General features: G+C 54.0%; 3 protein-coding genes across 10 annotated transcripts in view; 1 reads left to right on the forward strand and 2 right to left on the reverse strand.

Moving 5' to 3' along the window:
- The first annotated feature begins 700 nt into the window (after positions 1 to 700).
- Positions 701 to 1,159, forward strand: SYCN (syncollin). Its single transcript, XM_081510713.1, has one exon. It carries the CDS (start codon positions 701 to 703, stop codon positions 1,157 to 1,159), a length of 459 nt encoding a protein of 152 aa, XP_081366839.1.
- A 2,486-nt stretch (positions 1,160 to 3,645) lies between these two features.
- NCCRP1 (NCCRP1, F-box associated domain containing) lies at positions 3,646 to 7,458 on the reverse strand. The gene is made up of 6 exons (XM_081510714.1): positions 7,167 to 7,458; positions 6,140 to 6,202; positions 6,000 to 6,051; positions 5,091 to 5,186; positions 4,362 to 4,500; positions 3,646 to 4,228 (listed from the first exon to the last, which is right to left on the reverse strand). The coding sequence occupies exons 1-6, from the start codon at positions 7,456 to 7,458 to the stop codon at positions 4,088 to 4,090; spliced, it is 783 nt and encodes a 260-aa protein (XP_081366840.1). The 3' UTR covers positions 3,646 to 4,087.
- A 14,904-nt stretch (positions 7,459 to 22,362) lies between these two features.
- The window catches only part of PAK4 (p21 (RAC1) activated kinase 4), a 49,177-nt gene continuing 45,915 nt past the window's right edge, over positions 22,363 to 25,624 (reverse strand). For all 8 annotated transcript variants that reach the window (XM_081517294.1, XM_081517288.1, XM_081517295.1 and 5 more), the window contains 3 exons: positions 25,485 to 25,610; positions 24,062 to 24,196; positions 22,363 to 23,365 (listed from right to left, as the gene is read on the reverse strand). In XM_081517294.1, coding sequence (XP_081373420.1) covers positions 23,210 to 23,365; positions 24,062 to 24,196; positions 25,485 to 25,610 — 417 coding nt within the window. In that variant the 3' untranslated portion in view covers positions 22,363 to 23,209. The remainder of the gene's footprint in view (positions 23,366 to 24,061; positions 24,197 to 25,484; positions 25,611 to 25,624) is intronic.

The following is a 25,624-nucleotide window of genomic DNA, read 5'->3' on the forward strand; positions in this document are numbered from 1 at the left end:
CACACCATTGTAGTAATCTGGTTCATTAAGATCTTTTTTATACAGTTCTTCCCTGTATTCTTTCCATCTTTATATATAATAGCTACTAATTCTGTGCTGTCCCAAGTGTTGCAAATTTTTCCCCAAGCCTTTTGTATATTACCTTGAAATGATTTTCGTTCTGCAATTATGTCTAGCTAATTTCTCAATCTTGCCCTGGAAAATCTGCTCCTGGGGAGGTGGGGGCGACTCCCTTCTCATCTCCTCCCTCCCCTCTCTCCCTTCCCCTCCAGGGTCTGTCTCTCCTTATCTCCAGCTTTTCCTTTCCCAAGGACCTGCCTGGGGGGAAGGGTAGTGCCCAGCACGGAGGCCAAGCTCCCCTCCCCCTCTTTGGGCCTCTCCCTATTTGGAAGGGGGGTAGGTTGTCCATTCGATGTCAATTTTTAAGAGCTCCTCCCCCCTATAACTATTAACCCTATGCTACCCTCTGTATTCTAAGCCACAGGTCCTCTCATTTGCTGCATTCCGTCTTAAGCGGCTGAGTTTTATGCAAATGAAGTCCGTCCTGTATGCAGCGGTTGTGGGTTCTGATGTAGGTTGGGAAGTCTCCCTGCTCCCGGGCGCCCTCGCCTTCCCTCCCCAAGTCCTTATCTCGCAGCTTTTCGCTTCCCACGGGTCGGGGGCATAAAAGGGAGTTGGGGCTCGGCCCCGCAGCGTCACTATGTCCCCGCTGTGCCCACTGCTGCTGACCCTGGCCCTGGTGGCCGTCCCCGGCGTCCGAGGCGCCTGCCCGGCGTCCGCCGACCTGAAGAACGCCGACGGGACGCGCACCTGCGCCAAGCTCTACGACAAGAGCGACCCTTACTACGACAACTGCTGCGCCGGCGCCGTGCTCTCCTTGGAGTCGGGCGCCGATCTGCCCTACCTGCCCTCGGACTGGACGAACGTCATCTCCTCGATCGTGGTGGGCCAGCGCTGCGAGCTCACCGTGTGGTCCCGTAGCGGCAAGGAGGGCAAGTCGCGAAAGTTCTCGGCCGGTAGCTACCCGCGCCTGGAGGAGTACCGCCGCGGCCTCTTCGGGGACTGGTCCAACGCCATCTCCTCGGTCTACTGCAGGTGCCCGCCCGCCGGCCCCACCACCCAGACCCCAGAGCCTCTGACCCAAACTGAGCGTCCTTAGAACCAGTTTCCGAGGTCCCCCTTCTCCTCCCCCACGCCCCCTTCCCCAAGCCCATGCCTCTTGGATCTCCCAGACCCAACTCTGAGATTCCCAAGGCAATCCAGTCTTCATTCTGGGAGCTCCCCCTCCCACCTTCCTGAATCGCTCACTTGCCTACCCACCAGGCAGCTGCGCTCTTCTCGGGGAGGGTAGACCATCTCTGGTGTCCTGGAGCCTAGCCTGGTGATGGGAAGCCATCAACCCCCCCACTTTGAAGCCCCCAGAACCAAAGCTAGTCCTTCCCCACCCACCTAGATCATCAGATCCCAGGACTCTCAGACCCAACTCTGGGGCTCCCAGACCCAACTCTGGGGCTCCCAGATTCTAAACCTGACCCAGACCTCAAGACCCCAGATCTAATTCCAGGAATACCCTATCTAGCCCTCACGCTCCACTCTCCTAGGTCCTCTACATCAGCCTTGGCCCCAGAAACTGGTTCCAGTGCCCCCATTAAGGTTCTGAAGCCTCCAGGCCCAGCTTTGGAGGCCCCTGAGCCCACCCTGGACTCACATATCCAAACTCACAGACCCCGCAGCCCTAGATCTAGCCAGGGCACCCTCTAAAACCACCCACCTGCCCCTCTACCCCCAAGAACTCCAAGAACCCCCAGCCCCAAACTCCCAGGCCAGGATGGCTAGACCCTGAACTTGGAGCCCAGCCCCAGCCCCCAACCCCATCTCAGGCTTCTAGAATCCCTCCTACCATAAATCTCGGAGGCCCTGGCACCCCTTGGCAATAATTTTCGATTCTGTTGCAGTTGCAAGTGATACCTTACGAGATCACTCATCTCCAGCCCTCACAAAGTGCTGAGCCCCTCACCTGGCCTTGTCCATGGGGTCTGCTGAAGTCTGTAAGACCCAGGAGAACAGATCTTTCTGCCCGCCCTCATCTTGCCTTCCCTGTAATACAGCCCTTATGAAGCTACCCCTGTCTGCCATTTGCTTGTGTCTGGGCCCCAGGTCCACACAGATGTGGGGTCGGGAATGGAGGAGGGAGCAGGGTGGTAAGGGCTGAGTCAGCCCATACCTGAAACAGTATCTGCTGTGGATGGGGACACATGCATAGATCCTGTGGGGGCACACGCACGGATTTAGGTGTGCACACATATGCACATACCCATAGGGCATCTGCGTGACAAGTAATGGTACTGCTGGCTGATTTTTTTAAAATATTTATTTATTTTGTTTGGCTGTACCAGGTCATGGGCTTTCCAGGTGGTGCAGTAGTAAAGAATCTGCCTGCCAATGCAGGAGATGCAAGAGACTGGTTCAATCCCTGGGTCGGGAAGATCCACTGGAGTAGGAATTGGCAACCCACCCCAGTATTCTTGCCTGGAAAATTCCATGGACAGAGGAACCTGGAGGGCTATAGTTCACAGGGTTGCAAAGAGTTGGACATGATTCAACATGCACGCTGGGTCTTAGGTGTGGCATGTGGGGTCTAGTTCCCTGAACTAGGATGAAACCTGGGCCTCCTACGGTGGGAGCTCAGAGTCTTAGCCACAGGACTACCAGAGAAGTCACACTGCTGGCTGATTGTTAAACATTGAAATGCTTTCCACACTTTTTGGTGGATAGCCATTTTCTGAATCCCCCCCTCCCCATACCAGGTGTTCAGGCCTGCCAGGGACATCAAGACTTTCTCAGGATTCATACGTAGGAGGGTAAGAGGCCTTCAAGGACTCTGCCCCATGTAGGTCCAGGGTCTGTTTTGTGATCTGCCCATAGCCCAGGACTCAGGGGTTATGAAATACTTTTAAGCCCCCAGGCTCCAATACATGGAGAACACTTTCATTCTAATTTGCATATTTCTGAAAATTCAAATTTGCGATTTACTACTCCTAAGGATGGAGAAGGCAATGGCACCCCACTCCAGTACTCTTGCTTGGAATATCCCATGGACGGAGGAGCCTGGTAGGCTACAGTCCATGGGGTCATTAAGAGGCGGACACAACTGAGCGACTTCACTTTCACTTGTCCCTTTCCTGCGCTGGAGAAGGAAATGGCAACCCACTCCAGTATTCTTGCCTGGAGAATCCCAGGGATGATGGAGCCTGGTGGGCTGCCGTCTGTGGGGTCGCACAGAGTCGGACACAACTGAAGCGACTTAGCAGCAGCACTCCTAAGGATAAGGACCCCTGTGAGTACCTGGGTTTGAGGGCTCTGGAGGAGTAAAAGAGCAATGAAGGGTCTTGGGAGGAGGAGAAGTAGAAGGACAGCTCTGGGGGATGATAACATGGGATTGGAGGGAGGAAGGAAATCTGGGGACATTCTGAGAGTTAAGAGACACGGGAGAAGAGGGAGGTAAGTAGAGTTGCTATGAGGCCATAAATTTGGAACATAAGAGATCAGAGGTCAAGGGAGGCGCTAGAGATCAAGGATTAGAGGATGTGCAAGTGGGAAATGAACTCGATGAAGTTCTAAGGAGCAAACACCAGGGAAACAGCATTCCTTGGGCACGTGTATTGTGTATTTATTCATTCAGTCAACAAAGGTTTATTGAGCCCCTATTGTCTTGTCAAGCACTGACTCAGGAAGAAGTGGCCACTGCCCTCATGCAGAGAGTGCAGCAAAGGTGCCAGCGAGACAGACATTCAAAGATGTGTGAAGATGTCAGCTGAGAAGCCAAGGGCCAGGCAGGATTACAGGGCATAGGAGGTAGTATGTAGTCCAGGAGCAGCCAAGGGGACAGGAGGGTATAAAGGGAGAAAGCGGGGTGCTCAGGGAACATGGTGGAGCTTAAGGGTCAGGAGGTTCTAAGGCTTAGGGAGCTGCTAGGGGATCAGAGAGATGCTAAGATATCGGAAGTGATGAGGGAATGAGAAGTCGCTGAGGGCTTGGTATCTTGTATCATCATATAAGAGGTCAGGAGGGGCCCAGGGTCAGCCAGTCACTCCCTGAATTGCACAGACACAGAAGAGTCGGTCACCCTAGTCCGCCGCAGCCCGCCACGCTCCATCCGGTTCTTGGTCTTGTGCAGGAAGTGGACAAAGCGGACGCCGGGGCCGTACTGGCGGAATACGTGGGACACCTGGGGCAGCACCAGGGTCAGGAAGAAGTTCTTATTAGGGACCCATAAACCCTGCTCTCCTCCCTCCTCCCTCTGTGAGGTCTTGGGACACGAAAGCATGTATGGGGGTGGTGGCCAGGGTAGGGCGTCTCACCTGGATCCAGCGGCCGGGAGGGCCTCTCCCGGAGGTGCGGGGGGCCACATGGTGCTGGGCGATGACTGTGCTGCGGTCAGCCGCCAGCAGCCATACGTGCAGCTCATACACACATGCGTCCAGTCGGCTGTCCTCGAACCTGGGATGGGGGACTGGCCTTCAGCTGCCACCACAGCCCCCACTCCTGGTATGGTTGTCATTCCACACACACACCCATTGGCACCCACTATGTGCACCGGGGCTGGGTGCTGCTTGTGACACAGCAGTAACCAAGACAACCCCACGCCCTGCTCTCATGGAATTAATAATGGTCCAGTGGGGAAGGTGGACATGTTATTAGGAAGGGACAGCCAGGCATGGTCAGAGCTGGGATAGGGGACATTCGGGGTACTGGAGCATAATGCATCTGACCCAGCTTGGGAGTGGTCAGGGAAGGCTCCCCGTGGCCTGAGTTCAATCCCTGGTTGAGGAACTGAGATCTCTCAAGCTGTGAGACGCAGCCAAATAAAGGGGGGAATCCATCTCAAGAAAAGAGGGTAACCAACATCCGGTGAAGAAAGAAGAGGCTCTGGGCTGGAACATTTCAAGAACAGAAAGATTCAGAGCAAAAGGGCCAGAGATATGGAAAGGGCTGGGTCGCGCAGTGGCAGGAGGGTCTCAGGGAGCACGAGGTGAGGCATGCGCTTTGGGGAGGCCGGCTGGGCAGGTGGGCGGGGCGGAGGCGCGTACCAGTCCATGACCGTGATACGTGGCTGCTCATCATCCAGTAGCTCCTCCCACAAGCCCTCGGCCAGAAGGTCCACGCACTGCTGCTTCACTGTCCAGCTGTGAGAGAGGGCACGGGGGGGGGAGGGCTGCCATCTGCTGACATTCTCCCAGGTCAGCCAGGCCCCCAGAAGCGGGACACCCTGATCATCGCACCCTCCTAAAGACGTCAAGGGCGCTGGCCTATGGGGGCTGAGCACCCACTCAGCACCTCACAGTCTCGGTTCCTATGAGCTTCTCTGAGGGCGATGCATCCTGAACCCTGTTGCAGATGGGGAAACCGCGATGCACACAGGGAAGTGACTTATCAAGATCGAGCAGCAAAGAAGTGGCAGAGTTGAACCCAAGTGCCTGTGACTCGGAGCCCCTGAGTTGCGGCATCCCACCCACTATGCAGAAAGGGGCCCGGTTTAAAGGCAGACAGCTGGTGGCCTGGGTGGCTCTCCCATTCCCACAGAAAGAGGCTGCTAGGCTTCCCTGGGGGCTCAGGCGGTAAAGAATCCACCCGCAATGCCGGAGACCCGGGTTGGATCCCTGCGTCAGGAAGATCCCCTGGAGAAGGGAATGGCAACCCATTCCAGTATTCCTGCCTGGAGAATTCCATGAACAGAGGAGCCTCATGGGCTACTGTCCGTGTGGTCGCAAAGAGTTGGATGCGAACTGAGTGACTAGGCACGGCATGGAACACCTACTATGTGCAAGCTAGCCAGACACTATGCCATGTGTTTTATGGGCATGCTCGTATGCCTCATCCTGTTTACAGAGCAGGAGACAATTTGGCCCAGATTGGTAAAGACAGCTTTTCCAGGTCCCACAGAGAGGGAGGCCGGAAGAGGGAATCAAATGCAGGCCACGTGTGTCCCAGACACTCACCTGAGGTTCTGCTGGAGTTTCTCAGTCCTGATGTGCCAGCCGCGGAAATTGCCTGGCGGGTGGAGGAGCAAAGGATTAGAACGTGCCAGTTCTCCAGGGCCACACCCTCCTCAGCTTGGGGCTAGCCACCCGGCGCTTACCCAGAGCCTCCAGGGGTTGCTGGGTGGGACCAGTAGGGGGCGCTGGCTCATAAATGTTGATGCCTGAAACGGGCAGGGAAGCGGAGCCTCAGGAGGGCTGAAGCTGCCCCCCTTCCTGCAGGCTCCCCACTCCCTGCCCTCTGGACTCTGCTGGAAGGACGGGAATCAGTGCCCCGCCTGCCAGCCCAGCCCAGCCATGCAGCGGGGAGTGAGTCAGGGCCCTGGGAGAGCTCTGAGAATGTCTTGGGGTTCAGAGGACCAGTGCTCGGAGGGGGAGGGCGTTGTGTCGAGAGGGGAGGAACAGGGAGAAAGAGAGAGAGGAACCAAGAAAAAGAGCGAGAATATGGGAGGACGGAGATAGCTCCGGGAGATAGTGAAGGACAGGGAAGCCTGGCGTGCTGCAGTCCATGGGGTCGCAAAGAGTCGGAATGACTGAGCGACTGAACGGTAACATGGGAGGAGGGAGGGGGAGATACAAGGTGAGACAGACCCTGTGAGAGACAGACGGAGACACAAGATGTAGAAAGAGACAGAGATGCAAGTGAGACAAAGACACGGGAGACAGAGTGGAACGCTGAGAGAGAAAGGGACAGAGAAGGAGGTGCTTGCATGCATGGCTGCTCGGTCGCTCAGGCGTGTCAGATTCTTTGCGACCCCATGGACTGGAGCCCGCTAGGCTCCTCGGTCCATGGGACTCTCCAGGCAAGAATACTGGAGTGGGTTGCCATGCCCTCCTCCAGGGGATCTTCCCGACCCAGGGATCGAACCTGCGTCTCCTGCATTTCCTACAGTGCAGGCGGGTTCTTTACCGCTGTGCCACCCGGGAAGCCACAGAAAAGGATGCAGAGGAATAAAAATACAGAGGGAGACGTCAAGAGACAGAGACGGAGAAACAGAGTGAGAGAGGCAAGGAAACGGACGAAGAGAAGACGAGACCGACGGTCTAGGTGAGCGAGCCCAGGGGAAGGGGACGGAGGCGGGGCGGCCTCCCGGCTGCTCCAGCCTCGCGCGGACCACGACCCCGCACCTTCGGGGTTGGGCGAGCGCAGCAGGTTGCGGTAGAGCGGACGCCGCAGGAAGAGCAGCTTCCAGGTGAGGCGCGGGGGCAGCTCCAGGCTCCCGCCCGGCGGCGCCCACTCGTGCAGCAGCAGCTGCCGCGCGTGGGCCTCGGTTGGCGACTCGGGCGCGGGGAGCCCGGGGGTCTCGGGGGCCGCGGGCGAAGGCGGCGACGGGGGCGGGGGCGGAGACGCCGGCTCCTGGGGGCTCGCGGGTTGCTCCATCCTGCCGCCGAGCTCCGGTCCTTCCCGTACCTCCTCCATCGCTCGGGTCTGGGTGACTGTCCCGGCTCCTCCGCAGGGTTCGGGGTGAACCCGGGGCGGGAGAGGGCGGAGCGCCTCGGCTGGCCTTTAAGTAGAGGGGTGTGTTGGGGGATGGATCCAGGCCCCCAGGCCCTCCTCCCTCGGGCTCAGGAGCCCAGGTCCCAGCCCCTCCTTCTCCCAGCCCGCAGGAGTCCGGGTCCTAGCCCTGCTGTGTTTCCCAAGCCTCCTGCTCCAGATTCCCCAGACATCAGCCCCGGAGAGGGGTGTGATCAAGGCGCTAATGCCAGGGCTCGGCTCTCTAATGAGGCCCATCCACCTCGTTAACATCCCGCGTGGCTGCAGGAGAGCTTAATTAATGAAGCCCCCCTCTCCCCCCTGCAACCTCCCCGTCAGCTGGGCATGCCGTAAGGGGTGGGGGTGGGAGGGGAGGTGGGAGGGGAGCCCCGCCTCTGCTTGTTCCTCCTCTGCCCTCACTTGGGACACAACCTTGGGACCTGATATTTCTTGTCCCGGAAGCATAGTGGGATGGGGTGGGGGACAGAGAGAGACCCAGAGAGACCCGGAGTCACAGAGATGGGGGACCCGAGGGAGACACTGAGATGGTGTCAGAAAGGGAGGTAGTAACCCCTCCTGGCTATCGGGGTGCCTTGCATCTCTTCCTGGGGTTGGGGCAGGCGGTGCAGGCTGGCCAAACCTCCTCCCTGGGAGGTCATAGGGAGTTTGGAGTCAGGGCTGGAGCAATGGCGGGGGCAGGAGGTCGGGGTGCGGAGGAAGTGGGGTGGTGGAGGAACCTGTAGGGCCAGATGCCCATGGCCACATCCTGCCCTTGCCACATCCCACAGCCCGCCCAGGTAAGCACAGGCTCAGTCCCACATAAGTTTCCAGTAACAAGCGCCAAGGTGAGCACTTTCTGCTGGCTAGATGTTGTCCTAAGGTCTTACAAGTTCATTTCATCCGCTAACAATGTAGGTGCTACTATTACGGGCATTTTATATGTAAAGAAAAGATAATAGTGAATGTGTGTGGAGTTGCATGCCAGCCACATGCAACCCAGCATCCAACTTGCACACCAACTCTGAGTAGGGAGCTGTTGTTACCCCAATTCACAGATGAGAAAACAGAGGGCTCCCTCACAGGCCTGGTCCCATACTGCCCCAGATAACCCCATATGCTTCCAGCCCCAGATTCCCGCAAGATGCTGACAGACACATTCTGCAGACATACAGAGTGGAGCTCACACCCAAATGATGCTGCTCATGTAATTAATGCCTATGTGCCAGGCATTGTTCTAAATTCTTTAGGTGGAGTAATTAATTCAATCTCCATATCTTCCATAGGAAATAGGTACTATTGTTATACCCGTTTTGTAGAAGAGGAGACTTCCACAAAAGTAGAAGTCTCCATAACTGAGAGTAGAAGTCTCAGTTACTGAGACTCAGAGAGGTCTAGTAATTCATCCAAGGTTGCACAGCTGGTACGAGGCAAATTGGACACAGAGTCTCATGTGATACACAGGGATACAGATTCAAATTGCCCCCAGAGACAGTGGATCACACAGAAACAGATAGAAGAACATAGTTGCATTTATTGAGTGTCTGCCTTTAACTCATTAAATCTTACAACAACCCTGGGAGGTGGGTCCGGGTAATAGTTCCTTCACTGACTGACTGGAGAAGTGAGAGGCAAGAGAGGTGAAGTGACCTATCCTGGGAAAGCTGGGAATTAGCCAGGGCCCTGGGGGGAGGAAGGACCCACAGAAGGGGACAAACTAACTTATGTGCAGTATCCCTGCTCACCCAGAAGTCCTCAAGAGGTTTCCAAATACTCGCAGAACCCATGATACATGCATAACTGGAGACACTCCCACCACCACTGCAAGCACACAGACCCACACCCATGCCTGGCTCCCTGCCCGCCTGTCTTCATCGGAGGAGGAGGAGGAAAGGACAGAGTCAGGAGGAGGAATGTCTGTCTAGTGGAGTCAGAGCTGTCCCCAGGTCAGAATCCAGGTCAGGGAGTGGCTCAGAGCCAGAAACCAAAAAAAAGGCAGGAAATCTGTAGAATGAGGATCAACACTCCTCCTCTGTGTGCCCCCCTTCTGCCATGGTGTCCACATTATCTCACTCCTGAGGTCCTCAGCCCCTTCTCTTACACACACACACACACACACACACACACACACACACACACACAAGGGCACAGTCAAAGGGGTCTTATGAGAGGTTAAACACAAGCAGTCACTCCCCTGCTTAAACCTGCCATGGCTCCCCAGTGCCCTCAGGAGAAAAATCCCAGCTCTCTGCCAGCATTTGAGGCCCTGGATATCTGGTCCTTGTTCTCTCCCATCTCAGAGATTTTGCTCAGAAAGTTCTTTCTACCCAGAATGCCCTTCTCTCTCACCCATATCCTCATACCACCTGATCCCCAAACTTTAGTGCTCACTAGATTCACCCAGGGAGCTTATTTAAACATGTATTTTCAGACTTCCCTGGCAGTCCAGTGGTTAAGATTCTGCACTTTCAATGCAGAGGGCATGGGTTCGATCCCTGGTCAGGGAACTAAGATCCCACAAGCCTCATGGCATGGCCAAAAGAAAAAAAAAATGTGTATTTTCAAACCTTACGCCCAGGAGTCTAATTCAGTCCCTGTGGACTCCAGAATCTGAAATTTTAGAAACATCTACCCCATCACCCCATACCATGAGGTATATTTTTACTTAAATCTGAGCAATCCAGGAGCCACACAGAGCCAAGTGTCTTTCAACATTAGATCTCCAGTGTCTCCTTTCTTTACCTTCTGATCAGCAAAGGTCCCAGTGTGGGGACTCAAGCTCTGAAACAGTGATCTAGAATCAAAGAAAGCAGGTTGGTGGTTGCCTGGGCTGTAGGGCAGAGGGGTGGCCTTTCTGGGGTGAGAAAAAAGCTTTATCTTAATTGTGGTGGTAGTTATATGGGAGTACACATTTGCCAAAATTCATCAAACTGTATCTTTAGAATGGGTGTGTGTGGGGGGCGACTTCCCTGGTGGTCCAATTGTTAGGAATCCGCCTGCCAATGCAGGGGACATGGGTTCCATCCCTGGTCTGAGAAGATCCCACATGCCTAGGAGCAGCTAAGCCTAAGCACCACAAATACTGAGTCTGTGCTCTAGAGATGCTGCTCCGCAACAAGAGAAGCCACTGCACTGAAAAGCCTGAGCACTGCAACAATTTCCCCTGCTTGCCACAACTAGAGAGAGCCTAAGCGCAGCAATGAAGACCCAGTACAACTGAAAGAAAGAAAGGGTTTAGGGACTTCCCTGGTGGTCCAGTGGTTAAAACTTCATGCTGCAATGCAGGGGGCAAAGGTTCGATCCCTGGTTGGGGAACTAAGATCCTGCATTCAGCCAAAAATAATAATAATAAAATTAAAAAAAAATTAATGGGTGTATTTTCTTGTATGTAAATTATATCCCAGTAAGAAAAAAAGCCAAAAGGTTACAGCAATCCTGATGTACAGACAAGGAAATAGCAACAAGACTCCCCCTCCTCTCCCTTGGTTGCTCAGTCACGTCTGACTGTTTGCGAACCCATGGACTGTAACCCTCCAGGCTCCTCTGTCTATGGAATCTCCCAGGCAAGAATACTGGAGTGGGTTGCCGTTTCCATCTCCAGGGGATCTTCCTGACCCAGGGATCAAACCCGTGTCTCTTGTGTCTCCTGCATTGGCAGGCAGATTCTTTACCACTAGTCACAAGTCTATTGGGTGAAAAAGGCAAGATGTAGAATAGTGGACCGCATAGGCTACTACCTTTTATTCTTTCAATACTTATTAAACATCCACCGTGGCCAAGCCTTCTGTGTTGGTGATATAATGGTGGAAGAACAGATTCCTATCTCCATGCAGCTTCCTTGTGGGAGGAGGGATGGACTTCAGCAATTTAAGAATTTTTCTTTCTTTCTTTTTTTTATTGGCCGAGTCATTGGGCTTGTGGGACCTTAGTTTCCTGACCAGGGATTGAACCTGCACCCTCAGCAATGTAAGCATGGGGTCCTAACCACTGAACCACAGAGAATTCCCTCAATAAGTAACTAATTAATGAACAGCACTAAATGCTTTGATGGTGAAAAAAGGTTGTAATGACAGGGAAAAGAGTGGGTAGGAAGCCCGTTTTAGCTGGGGTGGTCAGGGAGGGCTTCTTGGAGGAGGTGACATTTGAGCAAAGACCCAAAAAGGAGGCAACAGCAAGTATAAAGGCCCTTAGGAAGGACCAGGAGTGATGGGTTTGGGGAACAGGAGGGAGGCCAGTGTGGCTGGAATGGAGGGAGCACAGGGGAGATGAGATCAGATAAAACATTGTAGGGGCAGCTCTGTAGGATTTATCTAAGTGTAATAAATTCACAGTGAAACTATGGGGAAAGTTTCAGCTGGGAAGTGATGAACTGATCTCTAGCTGAGTGAGGGCAGAAGGGTGCAGGGAAACAATAAGGAAGCAGCTGGGGGTGGACAGGACCAGAGTGGTGCCGTGGAGTGACTGATGGATCGAGGACAGATTGAATATCTTTGTTGATTTGACAGAGAGGAAAGGCTTGATTGCCCTTGAGGGTTGAGCAATGGGCAGAAGAAGGTGGTACCATTTGCAGAGAGGGGAAGATGAGGCCAGAACAGAGCTGACGGTGAGGAGGAAGCAGGAAGCAGTATTCTATCTCAGATGTCAGTTATTGCTGTTGCTTAGTCACTAAGTCACGTCTGACTCTATTATAACCCTATGACCTGTAGCCCACCAGGCTTCTCTGTCATTGGGATTTCCCAGGCAAGAATACTGGAGTGGGTTGCTGTACAAACCCATGTCTCCTGTATTGGTAGAAGGATTCTTTACCACTGAGCCACCTGGGAAGCCCCAGATGTCAGTACTGGACATCTAAAGGGGCAACATTGGGGGTAGGGGCAGCTGGATGTACAAGGCAGAGTTCAAAGACAGATATCAGGGCTGAGACGCAAGTCTGAGAGGCATCACCATGTCAACACCTGAGGAACAGAATGAGATGATAAAAACAACAACAATAATAGCAATAATGGAGCAGTTACTGTGTGCCTGGCACTATGTGCTCTATGTCTATTAAATCAAATGCACCCTGTAAGGTAGGTATTATCATTAAACCATCTTTACAGATGAAGAAACTGAGGCACAGAGAGGTGAAGGGTCTTACCCAAGATCACACAGCCGGAAAGTAGCAGAGCTAGGATTTGAAACTCTGCTGTCTGGCCCCAGAGTCTGCATCCCCTGCAAGGGTGGCCTAAGTCAGGGGCCAAGCTCCTCATGCATCTTGATCCTTCTTCTCACCAGCCATCTGGTGAGTCATCTCTGCTCTCCTGAAATCCTTCCCGGCTCCCCAGACTCTCCCCTCTCCCAGATTCCAGTTTGCAGCCCCGTTTCTAAGTCATCGAGTTGGTCCCAGTTTACCTCATCCCCATCTCTGTCCCTTTCGTTACATCCCAGCATCTCTGAATTCCACACATAAGAAGATTCTGAGTTCTCAGAAATGGTCAGGGGGCAGCTTGGGTGGGCTCTGTCTTCTGCCCCAGGTGGGAAGTTGAGCTGGAGTCTGCTGCTCTGTTTGCCCCATCAAACAGTCGATTCATCTCTTAGGGCTGCCGCAGCAAATTAGCACACGTGTGGTGGCTTAAAAAACAGATTTATTCTCTAATGGTTCTAGAAGCCAAAAATCTGAAATCAAGTTGGCAGGCAGCAACCCCTCAGAGGGTCTAGGAAGGATGCCTTCCTCGCCTCTCCCAGCTCCCAGTGGCACCAGCATTCCTTGGCTTGTGGTCAAATCACTCCAGTCTCTACCTCCATGGTCACATGGCCTTCCTTCGCTCTCATTTCCTTATGTATCACTGTTTAAAAAAAAAAATTACTTGTTTGGCTGCATTGGGTCTTAGTGGCAGCACAGGAGCTCTTCAGTTGTGGCGCAGGCTCCGGAGTCTGTGGGCCCAGTGGTTGTGGGGCTCAGTTGCTCTGCGGCATGCGGGATCCTAGTTCCCCAACCAAGGATGGAACCCATGGTCCCTTCGGTGTAACTGTGGAGTCTCCACCACTGGACCTCTAGCGAAGCCCCCCTCCTCCAGTTTCTGATTCGGTGGTTCTGGGGTGGACCCAAGAGGTGATGCTGTGCTGCTGGTCTGGGATCCTGCACTGAGAACCACTGTCCTAGTGCTGAGGAGCAGCAGGCTGCCTGAGTTCAGCAGTCCTCATCCTTACCCTGTGTGTTCTTGGGCAAAGGACTTTCCTTCTTTCCAAAGCTTAGCTTCTCATCTGTAAAATGGGTCTATCTATCTCCTCCCTACAGTGCTGTGTGAGGTGGTCCATGCTTTCCTGCTCACCCCCGTGAGTCCCGTAATTTTGCTGGTCCTTGACCTGCCAACTTCCTTCCCACCTCAGGACCCTTGCATATGCCTCATCTTCTGCCTACAAGGCCTTCCACTCCATGCCTCCGCTGATGACTTCCTCTCCATTCAAGCGTCATTTCTTCATAAGGCACACACCCCTCTTCCTTTATTCTATCTAACAATGCATCTCAGTGATTGTTCCCTATTCATTCATATAACGCAACTTGGGCCTCCCCCACCAGGTCAATTTCCTACCCCCTGCTCTCCTCTGTCACCACACCCCGTTCTTTCTTTCTTGAACTTCGTGTGGTCTTTAAATACCTATGAGTATGTGGGTATGTTCACTTGATCGTGAACTGTGTCACCCGGTGAGAATGTCAACCTCACCAGGGCAGGGCCTTGGGTGGGGGTTCGTTTGTTATTTGTCCCCAGCTCAGGGTTGACACAGTCTGGTTGCTCTGTTTGTTGAGCAGGGAGGGCAAGAAGGCCGGGTCCCCAACAGGAGGACAAGGCTCTGTCTAGCCCAGAAGCCACATCCAACCTGCCTCAGTCTAGCTTCCCATGACTCCTGATGAAAAACCAGTATCACCCCCAGGAGTGCCAACTTGGCCCAGAGTCCAATCCTGCTGGTACAGAGAAAGAAAGGGTGGGGGGCGGGCACCAGGCTTGGATGAGCAGATGGTGGCTTCTCCACCAGGGCTGCAGAGGATGGGAGAGCCCAGCCAGGTCAAGAGAGGCATGAGGGTGGGAGAAAAGTGTACTAGGTTGGGTACCACATCCCAGGCAATAAACCACTGGGCTCTGAGATGGGGATATCTGTTGAGCCAGCTTCACCTTGTAGGGGGTGACAGAGAGGCAGGATGAGTTGGGAGATAACAGGAGGGAAAACAAGATGGGATGGAGGGAGACAAAGAGGAAGAGAAGGGAAGCTGGTAAGGAGAAAAACAAAGAGACAGAGAGATGAAGACGGAGACAGAAGGAAAGAGCGGCAGAGAAATCTAGAGAGGCTGAAGCAGAGAGACAGACAGCAGAGATGCTTATGGAGACTGGAATGGAGTTGACCAGATCCAGGGAAGGATCCAGAAGGTCAGAGATATCCAGAAGGCATCACCTGGGGGCAGCGGGCAGGTGGGAGTCCAGGGGCAGGCAGGGGAGGGGGCAAGATAAATTTGCCAGATAGAAAGGACGTGCAAGGTCTCTCCTGTGGCATCGCTTAGGGCAGCAAACCACTGCAAGCTTCCTGAACGTCCATCAACAGAGGCTGTTTCAGTGAAGCCACCTCATGCAAAGAGTTGACTCATTGGAAAAGACCCTAATGCTAGGAAGGATTGGGGGCAGGAGGAGAAGGGGACGACGAGGATGAGATGGTTGGATGGCATCACTGACTCGATGGACATGGGTTTGGGTAAACTCTGGGAGTTGGTGATGGACAGGAAGGCCTGGCGTGCTGTGATTCATGGGGTCGCAAAGAGTCGGACATGACTGAGCGACTGAACTGAACTGAACTGAAGGTTCATATGCACCATGGAATACTACTGAGCCATTAACATGGGCAAGGTTGCTTATGTACCCCACCTGGAACCGACCACCAGAATAGATCGTTAGGTCGCAATAGAGCAAGGTGTAGAAAGATGTGAACATTATGCGAACGTTTGTGCAAAGTAGAACATGCACCAGTATATGCATGTAGGTATTTCTAGGTTCATGCATACATTTCTGGAAGGAGATGCAAGAAACTTGTCTCAGTGGCTAACTCAGGGGATGGGGACCCGGGGGCGGGGCACGCGGAGGAAGGAAGGTTGACTTTGCAATTTAGTCCCTTTGGAATCTTTTATATTTGGTACCATGGGCTTCTGTTACCTGTTCAAATACTCAATACGATTAAATGGCAGAATAAGAAAGATAGAGATGGAAAGTTGGGGGTAAAGGTGTAGAGAAGAAAGGGAGAGGGGAAGAAAGGAAGAGAGAATTTAATTCTGCCTAACTCAGTGGTCCCCAGACTTCTGCAGATACCTTTGGTCAACCTGGAAAAGACTGTGAGCTGTCCCCAATCCCTAAACCACAGGTCACGACCCTGTTTGCTGCCCCATCTTGTCCCCTGCCCTGGCCCAACACCTCTCAGTGTTTTTCAAGAGCAGCCATCTCTCTTCTGGAGTCTCTTTTTTTGGGGTCTGGCCTAGTTTGGTTGACTGCAGCCCCAGAAGACAGAGGCTGACCCTTTCCTTCTCAGACCTGTGGTCCCTCAGGTGCAGTAGTGAGAGATTCTCAGTCTTCAGGAGGCTGTGGCATGGTGATGGCTTTGAACCCTGCCTTGACCACTTTCTTGCTGTGTGGCCTCAGGCTGGTGACTCAGAGTCTCTGTTCCACAGCGTCCCAGCTGTAAAACAGGACAAGGAAGGTACTTCCTCAGAGGGCTGCTAGGAAGGTTGGTGAGCCTGGAGAGTTAGTCGCTCAGTTGTATCCGACTCTTTGCGACCCCAAGGACTATAGCCCACCTGGCTCCTCTGTCCGTGGAATTCTCCAGGCAAGAATACTGGAATGGGTTGCCATTCCCTTCTCCAGCGGGTCTTCCTGACCCAGGGATCAAACCTGGATCTCCTTTAATGCAGGTGGATTCTTTACTGCCTGAGCCACTGGGGAAGCCCTTGGATGACTGGGGTTGCCATAATGAATTGTCACACACTGGGTGGCTTGAAACAGCATAAATGTATTCTCTCATGGTTCTGGAACCAGAGAGTCTGAAATCAAGGTGTCAGCAAGGACTTGCTCCCTCTGGAGCTTTAGAGGGAGATTTTTTTTTTTGCTTCTTTCAGCTTCCAGAGGCTGCTGGTGTGGTTTTACTCATGGCCATAGGACTCGAATCTCTGCCTGTCTTCACAAGGCCTTCATGGGTGTCTCAAATTTCCTTGTTTTTTTCCTATAAGAACATTTGTCACTGGTTTTAGGGCCCACCCAGATAAGCCAGAAAGATCTCACATCAAGGTCCTTAATCATATCTCAAAGACCCCTTTTCCAAATAAGGTCACACTTAGAGGTTCCATGGGGATGTATCTGTTTTTTTTCTTTTTGGAGATGGTGGGGGAAGAGGGGAACACTATTCAAGCCTCTACAGGGTTAAATGAGGTAACACTAGGAACTCAGCAAAGTGCCGGACACGGTAAGGTTTTGATGAATGCTAACTATTCCCTCGATTTTGCTTGGCCCACATGATACTGTTAAATGTTTTTAATTAGTGGCCTACCTTTGAGATTTAAGGACTTTCACATGAATGTGGGGATTTCTTGAGGAAAATCAGAACATTTGGCATCATCAGACCAAATTTCCGCAAGGCTATGGAGCCCTGAGAAGTCACCGACCTTCAAAGGGACCTGTGTGTGACCACTTCCTCCCCCTGCCCCATGTCACTTGTCTGGTCCTGGGGTGTCAGAGTCAGAGCGTCCTGGAGCAGATCTGTCCTGCTCACTGTTGCAGCCTCTCTGTCCAGCCTGAGGCCTGGCTCAGAAAGTCAATGAGGGTGTCCTTGGTGGCTCAGTGGTAAAAAATCCGCTGCTAATGCAGGAGACAGGGGTTCGATCCCTAGTCCGGGAAGATCCCACATGCCAAGGAGCAACTAAGCCCACGTGCCCCAACTATTGAGCCTGTGCCCTAGAGCCCGGCAGCCACAACTACTGAAGCCCATGGGCCCTAGAGCTCATGCTCTGCAGCAAGAGAAGCCACCACAATGAGAAGCCTGCACACCGCAACTGGAGAGTAGCCCCCATTCAATGCAACTAGAGAAAAGTCAGGGCAGCAAGAAAAACCCAGCATAGCCATAAATAAATAAACAAAATTTTTTTTAAAAAAGAAGAAAGCCAGTGAGGGACTCATGGCTTTAGGCCTGGCCCTTGTAGGCCATGTGACTTCAGTCTCCTCATCTGTGAAATGGGGGAAGGTGTGGGATGATTCCTTGGCCCTTCCCCTTGTGGGACATGGCGGGAGGCAGGCATAAGGTTTGAAGTCAACAATGACTTACTGCAGTAGATAAACTGCCATTCTCATTCCTGGCTGCATGTTAGAATCTCCTGGATAATTCTCATTTTAAATACCTGTAACCAGACCCCAACCCACACCAAAGGGGGTTGCCCTTTGCTTACAAAACAGACCTTCATCGTGGACTTCAAGGCCTTTATTCCTCCCAAGGCCCCTCTCTTGTTCTTTCATTCCTTCTTTTATGTCCCTCCTTTTCCCATTCTTCTCATGGGAGTTATTCTATTGTGTGAACGAGTCTCTTTTTTGGTCTTCGGAAATGTTGCTGTTTAGTCGTGTCCAACTCTTTTGCGATCCCATGGACTTTAGCCCACCAGGCTCCTCTGTGCGTGGAATTTCCCAGGCAGGAATACTGGAGTGAGTTGCCATATCCTTCTTCAGGGGATCTTCCTGACCCAGGGATCAAACCCGAGTCTCCTGCATTGGCAGACGGGTTTGTTACCACTGAGCCACTTGGGAAGCCAGGATTATTTTATATCCACAATTTTTGATTTGCAGACTTGGTTGGCTTGGCTTGTTCCTATGGGCACAGGTGGGCCCTGGCTCCTGATGACGTCACAGGAACCTTGCCTTGTGCCCTCAGCTCCCACATAAATACTGCTGCCGTGAACATCCTTGGGCATACCCCCTCATGGTCCCAAGAGAGAATTTCTTTGGGAAGTCACCCAAGAGTGGAATTGTTGGGAGATTCGTACTTGCAGCATTTCATTTGACTAAGCCAGACATTAATTTTTCCCAGATTCGTAGTGTTAAAATTTGCTTTTTTTTTAAACAATTAAATGTTTATTATTAATTTATTTGTGGCACTGGATCTTAGTTGCAGCGCTCGAGATCTGTCTTCATTACAGCACACATGATCTTTAGTTGTGGCAAGCGGGCTCTTGTTTCTGTTGCGGCATGCAAAGTTACTTGCGGCATGTGGGATATATTAACAGTTCACTGACCTGGACCCCCTGCATTCTGAGCTTGGAGTCTTAGCTACTGGCCCACCAAGGGAGTCCCTGGAATTTGTGTTTCTCTGATTACTAATGAGTCTGAACACCTGTGCACATCCTTGTTGGTGCTTGGATTATTTTTTCCTAGTTGCTTGTTTATACCATTGTGTATGCCCATTCCTCTGTAAGGAATGCTCTTTTTCTTGTTTAAAAAAAATATATCTTAAAATTTTAGGGTTTGCAAATATTTTCTCCCATTCTGAAACCCAGTACATTTGCCCATTATGTCCTTCCTTGAACAAAATAAATTTTGGCATAATCAAACTGATATTTTTTCCTTCTTAATTTATTCCTTTGGGGTTTTCAGAAGTCCTTCTCTGCCCCTAGGTTATCAATTATTTTCCTCCATCAACTTTATAGTTGACCTTTCATGGTGATGTTTAATCCAGCTAGAGAAACACTGTCTGAAAAATTGAGGTAATAGTTTTCACATCTCTAATGTGTAATTCTCAGCCGCTGGCCAGAAGGAACAACTGAACATGTGAAATGTGGGTAGTGCAACAGAGAGACTAAATACTTAATTTTATTTCATTTTAATTTAAAAGTAAAGAAGCACATGTTAACAGCGGCTAATACCCTGCACAGTACCGATCTCAGGTTCCCTTGTGTTGTATTTGGTAAGGAGTCAGTTTGTTTTTTTTTTCATAAGATGACCCAATTTCCTCAACACTGTTATCAAACAATCTATTTCACCCCCACCCCCATCCATTTGCTCTTGCGTACACTCGGGTCTGCCTCTGCGTTCTCTGGGGTGAAGCCTGGCCCATCTAGTGAACAGCAAGATCTTGTAGTGACAGGTTTTAGACGCACAGCCGCTCAGAATAAAGACTACATTTCCCAACCTCCTTTGCTGCTGGGCGTGGCCGTGTAACTAACTCAGACCAAAGAGGCCACGTGGAAATCTTTGGATCACGTCCTTAAAGGGAAGGCGCGTGCCCTCCTATTCACGTGGGAGGGGCCGCAATCCTAGGATGGAGGAGCCGCAAGGTGGAAGGAGGCTGGGACCCTGCTGACTGAGCAGGGCTGCGTCCCACGCTCCTTGGCCTTTTCCCGAGAGCAACTGTGGATCTCAGTGGTTCTCAAACTTGAGTGGGCATCCGCGTCCCCTGGAAGGCTTGTTAAAATACAAATTGCTGGCGCCACCCAGAGTCTCTGATTCAGCTTGGCGTGGGGCCTAGCAATTTGCATTTCCAGCAAGTTCCGAGGGATGGTGCTGGTCCAGGAGCCACACTTTGAGAACCACCGGTCCGACTTGTTTCAATCACTCATTTTGGGCCGGTGTAAACACATCTCCGACCCACAGGTGAGTACATCCCTGACTTCCCTTCCTGCGCGCCTGCAGTTCAGACCGGCACCCCAGAGCGCCCCCTGCTGCAGCAGAGGTAACGTTCACTCGGTGCCTGGTCAGTAACATGTGGACAGAGGGAGTCCTCCAGGCCACGTGGCTGGGAGGGACGTGTCCGCTGCTGCTCTGCCCCACTTGCGCTTCTAAGAGCTCCCTTGTTCTGTAGAGGCGGGAAGCCTTAAAACTCCTCGTAGAACTCCCTTGCCAGTGGACATCAGTGAGGTCCTGGCGGTAGGAGGCACTGGAGTGGGAGCAGAGGGCAGATTGGGGAGAGCAACTCCGTTCCAGCCACGGCTGACGCATTCTGGGTTTCTGGTCGTACCACTTGACTCCTTTATTACTCCAGCCTCCAGGAGGCGGTGGCCTCCCGCCTTTAATGACTGCTGGCTGGGTCACTGGCTCCAGTGGTAAAGAATCTGCCTGCAATGCAGGAGATGCAGGTTCAATCTCTGGGTTGGGAAGATCCTCTGGAGGAGGAAATGGCAACCTGCTCCAGTATTCTTGTACAGACAATCCCATGGATAGAGGGGCCTGGCGGGCTACAGTCCATGGGGTCACAAAGAGTGACCCAATGGAGCAACTGACCACTGCACAGCTGGATCCTCTGGCTCCTCCAGTCTTCCCAGTGCCTTGGTAACCAACCCCCTGGGTTAAGCCCTGACCCTCCCTGCTCCCAGACCCCATTGGAAACAACTGGAGAGGCTGACTGATACCCTGGGGACCCTGTCTGTGTGGTATCTGGAGGGAGGTCTGGAGGAGATGCCCTCACACCACCCAAGGCCCTTCTTGAAACAGCAGTGATGGTGACTGATGGTGACAATAATAGTGGAGTCTCCATGGAACCATGCAGAGCTGCCCCCACCACGCAATGGATGGGCAAGTGATTCCCGTCCCCAAACCTAGAGCCCTCTGGGTATCCCGTGAGCTCATCACACAGGAGGACCTTGAGGAAGACAGCCATCTTCTCTCCACTGGCCTTATCTGGCTCTCGGCTCACGGGCGTAGCAGCCTCTGCCAACGAGCCGGGAGCTATCTTCTTTTTCTATTTTCTGCAACAACTTGTATAAGGTGGGAATTACCTGATCCATCTGTTGGGTGGACTTCATTTGTAAAAGCACTCCACTTTGAAGGGGTGTGTGTGTGTGTGTGTGTGTGTGTTGTCAGGGGGTGGGTGTGGAGGGTGTATTTCAGTCTTTTCTTGTGCTCTGTTTCTCCCCACACCAATTTTGGCATATATATATATTTCCCCCCCCCCCCACAAAAATTTATCCATTTCACCCAGGCCGCAAACACACTCATACATAGCAGTAGTTGGCTGTACTGCTGTTTGAAGTCTCTATGTCTGTCTATCATGCATGTGTTCAGCCAGGCGGTCAAGAAACAGAGCCCTGATTCTTGGGGGACTCAGGGCCTATGGAGAGGGGTGCCAAGGGGGCAGGTGCTGACAGTGGGGGCGAGACAGGACTAAGCCGGATTCTCTGGGTCTTCACACACTTTCTACCCACACGCCAGCTTGAGGTCCCTGGTGCCACCGACGCCTGGAGGCCTCTGGGTGGGGGGGTTCCCTTCTTGCTCTCCCAGGTGCCGGAGAGGATGTGCACAAAGCCCACCCCAGCCTGGTGCAGTCACTGCCCAGAATGCAGAAGCAGCAGTGTCACCTGTTGGCCGGCTTTTCTCCTGAGACCCAGGCTCAGCCCCCACGTCCCCAGCCTCAGCCTGGAGGGAAGGACTCAGCCAATGGAGTGTTTCTGAGGCTGGCAGCCCCAGGTCCCTCCGTTGTAGCCGATCCCCCCAAAGCCCATCTGCCTGCTGACCAGTTTCCTAACGTCAGCTCCCAAGGATCAGTTCTCCACTGAACGCACTCCACCCAACCTTTATGTTTGCAGAAAATCGCAGACACGGCAAGCTGATCATCTTGGCATGTGGACTGGTAAACTGGCTGCCTTTCCAGGCCTGGGGTCGTTAATCCGGTCCCCATGAGAAGGCGCGTTACTGGCTGCTGGGCTGGAACTCCTCCGCCCTGCTCCTTGCCAGAGACATGGCCCTGGCCCATAGTGGGGCTGGAATCCTGGGGTCAGCCAAGCCTCCCCCACGCCTAGAGCCCCGCCCCACCAGCAGGCCTGGACCTGCCTGGGTCGGGGGAAAGCTCTACACACACTGTAGACACACAAAACAAGAAAATGTTTTAATTGTAAAACTAACTTGAGGGAGGGGAGGGCGGGGCTGCCCTGAGGGGCCAGGAACCTGATTCTTCAAGCAGTGGTTCTGTCCCCAGAGCTACCCCGCGGGCCGAGGACCGTCTGTCCCCAGATGGGGGCTAGAGTGTTATAAAATGACAATATAAATAGACTTCTAGAAAAGAGGAGGCTGTCCAGGTGCAGTAGTCACGTTCTGCAGAGGCTGGGGGTGGGTGGGAAGCCCCGCCCCCTGGATCCCAGGTCCAGCCACACAGAGGGGTGCGGGGCGAGGGAAAAGGCCACTCTTCAGACATTCATGATCGACCCCTGCAATGGCTCGGGGGGAGGGGCTACGTGTCAGGTGAGGTCTCAGACACCCCCACTTGCAGGCTGGAGGACACCGGAACTGGACCTTCCACAAGCACATGCGCGCGCACACACACACACACACACACACACGCACACGCACACGCACACCTTTCGTAGTGTTGTCTCCACCCCCGGCGGACCCCACGGCAGATTTCCAGTGATGGGAGGCCGCCTGCCCTTCCTGGAGACAGGAAAACCCTGACGACGGGCCTGTCCCGGAGGGTGGGGGTGGGGGTGGGGTCTTAGGAGCCTCACTTGCTCCCACGAGTCCCTGTGTTTCTTTCAAAATCACAAAATCAAAACCGGAGTTCAGTAGTAGGGTCCCGCACACCCCCTGGCAAGGAGGGCGGCGCCACACGGAGTGTCTCCGGGGCTGGGAGGAGCGGGGGCCGGCCCCCCCACTGGCCTCTGGCCGGGCAAGGGTGACCCAGGGGGGGCTCTTTGGTTCAGGGGTGGGGGTGGCACCGGGCCTCATCGAGTGCGGTTCTGACGCATGAGGGGCACGATGCTGGCGGGCGGGCCCGCTTTGGCCAGGAACGGGTGTTTGAGCAGCTCGGCCGCTGTGGCCCGCTGGGCTGGGTCACGCACCAGCAGGCGGTCCAGGAAGCCCTTCAGGGACGGTGACACCTGTCGGGAGGGGGGCGAGAGGGTTGGTGAGCAGTTCCACTGCTCACGTGCCGTCAGGCCCCCGGTTTCCTCCTGCCCAATGGGCCGATGGCCGTTACTGCCCAGGGAGGGGCAGAGAGGCCCTCAGCATCTACAGCTTGGCCCCAGGGGCTCACTGCCTCCCCACTTTCACGATTCAGCAGGAGCTGGCAACAGCTGGGCCCTGGAGGCACCCCTTTCACACCAGGCAATTTCCCCACCAGGAAGGCCCCCCTGCTGGACCTCGCAGCGGTGCGTGCCAGCCAGCCTGAGCACAAGCTCTGAGGAGCTGAGGGCAGAGTCCACACAGACATGCGAGGCCTGGGGGACGTGGGAGTGACTCGGCACGCAGTAAGCACCACCCCAGAGCCATCGAGTCCTGCCCACACCCAAAGCTCTCCTTGGGTCCCGGCTGGGTGGTGCCCCCCATGTGGTGCCCTCCCCCGTGCGGTGCCCCCCCGCCGTGCGGTGCCCCCCGTGTGGTGCCCTCCCCTGTGTGGTGCCCCCCCGTGGGTGGTGCCCCCCCGTGTGGTGCCCTCCCCCGTGTGGTGCCCCCCTGTGTGGTGCCCCCCCGTGTGGTGCCCCCCCATAGGTGGTGCCCTCCCGTGTGGTGCACCCCATAGGTGGTGCCCCCCCGTGCGGTGCCCCCTACGCCCGCCGCCTGCGGGAGGGGCCCACCTTGTGCAGGTTCTTCAGTCGGGGTGGCAGGTTGTCCCGGATCATCTTCATGGCTTTGAGGGGTGGCTCATTGAAGTAAGGGGGCTCCCCATCCACCATCTCGATCACCATCACCCCCAGAGACCAGATGTCCACCTGTGGTGGGGGCAGGGCAGCAGGGCGAGGCTGTGTGGGTGTGGCCAGTGCTCGGGGGACACCCACAGACAGGTGGTCCTGGTTCCACCTTTGCCTCTTCACTCTGGAGTGTTGAGGCCCGAACACTGATACCCAGCCTGCCAGACGCTATGCACTCCTCACCTAGGGAACCCTCTGAAGGTTCTGCCCACCCTGCATCCATCCCCTTCTTTCTGCTACCCCCTCCCCCGCCCCTGGATTCCTCTGGAGAACCCCCTCCTTGCTACCGCAGTCCATGGTGCATGACCAAGCTGCCTTAACCAGCAGAGTGTGGAAACAGTAATTGGTTCAGGAATGGACACGTGACCCAAGCTGAGCCAATCACAGTCGACCCTGAGACTTTAAACAAGATAGTCAGGAAAACGGTGCTCGCAGGCAGGGAGACATGTCCTGGAGCTGCCAGGGTCATTTCTGCTCCGATGGGGGCAGCACCTGCCTGAGTGAGGACTACACGGGGACAATCAGAGCCGAGAGGGACACTGCACACAGACAGCTGGGCATGAAGCCTGCGCCCCTGCCGAACTTTACAGTCCTAGGGACCCACAGTTTTCCACTTTGCTAAATCGATCTTGAGAAGGTTTTGTCACAGGCAGTCCTGGTGGAGATGGTCCCTCAGAATCTCCTACCAGCCTCCCCTCCCAAGGTGACCCCACTCCTGCCTGCAGTTCCCCAAGCTACGCTTCCACGGGCACCCTGGCCAGGCACTGGGTCAAGTCTTATTGACTGACTGTCTTCAGAGCCACAGGCCATAGCTGGAAGACCTCAGGGCCAGGCAGGGAATGGCAGGGAGTGAAGCAGGTCAGTGTAGGCAACACAGATGGGTGGGGGCTGTGACCAAGATGAAGGTTCCCCTGCTCCTCGACACCTGACTGTTGCCATGAGGGAATGTGGTCTCCTTATGTCCAGATCACTTGGCTTTCCAACAGGGGATCAAATTCAGACTCACGCAAGAGCTCTTTTTTAAAAAATGCTTGCAAGAGCATCTTCAGAGCGTATTAGCCAGTTTGAAGCTTCTGCCCCAGGCTGGCAGGTAGGGCCGGGGCAGCTTCTGCCCAGCCTCTTGTTCCCGTTGCCAAGCACTGGCTCTGAACTAGCACCCAGGTGGTGAGGAGTGCATGCAGGCAAGTCTACTTCTCTCCTCAAACTATCCTTGGCGACCAAGCCCCCTCACCCCAATGCTCCGGCTGTTCTGGACTGCAACAGCGTAAACCAGTGCTGATAGCAGGGCGACTGGCTGCCTCTGGCTCACCTCTGGCCCATAGGGCAGGCGGGAGATGAGCTCCGGGGCCATCCAGTAGGGCGTGCCCACCAGGGACTTCCTCCGTGGCACCTCCTTGCTCACCTGGGCGCAGAACCCGAAGTCTGACAGCTTCACCTGGAGCAGAGTGC

The sequence above is a fragment of the Giraffa tippelskirchi genome, chromosome 7 (assembly GCF_054371585.1).
Source record: "Giraffa tippelskirchi isolate mGirTip1 chromosome 7, T2T-mGirTip1v1.2.pri, whole genome shotgun sequence".
In the NCBI taxonomy this organism is placed as follows: Eukaryota; Metazoa; Chordata; class Mammalia; order Artiodactyla; family Giraffidae; genus Giraffa; species Giraffa tippelskirchi.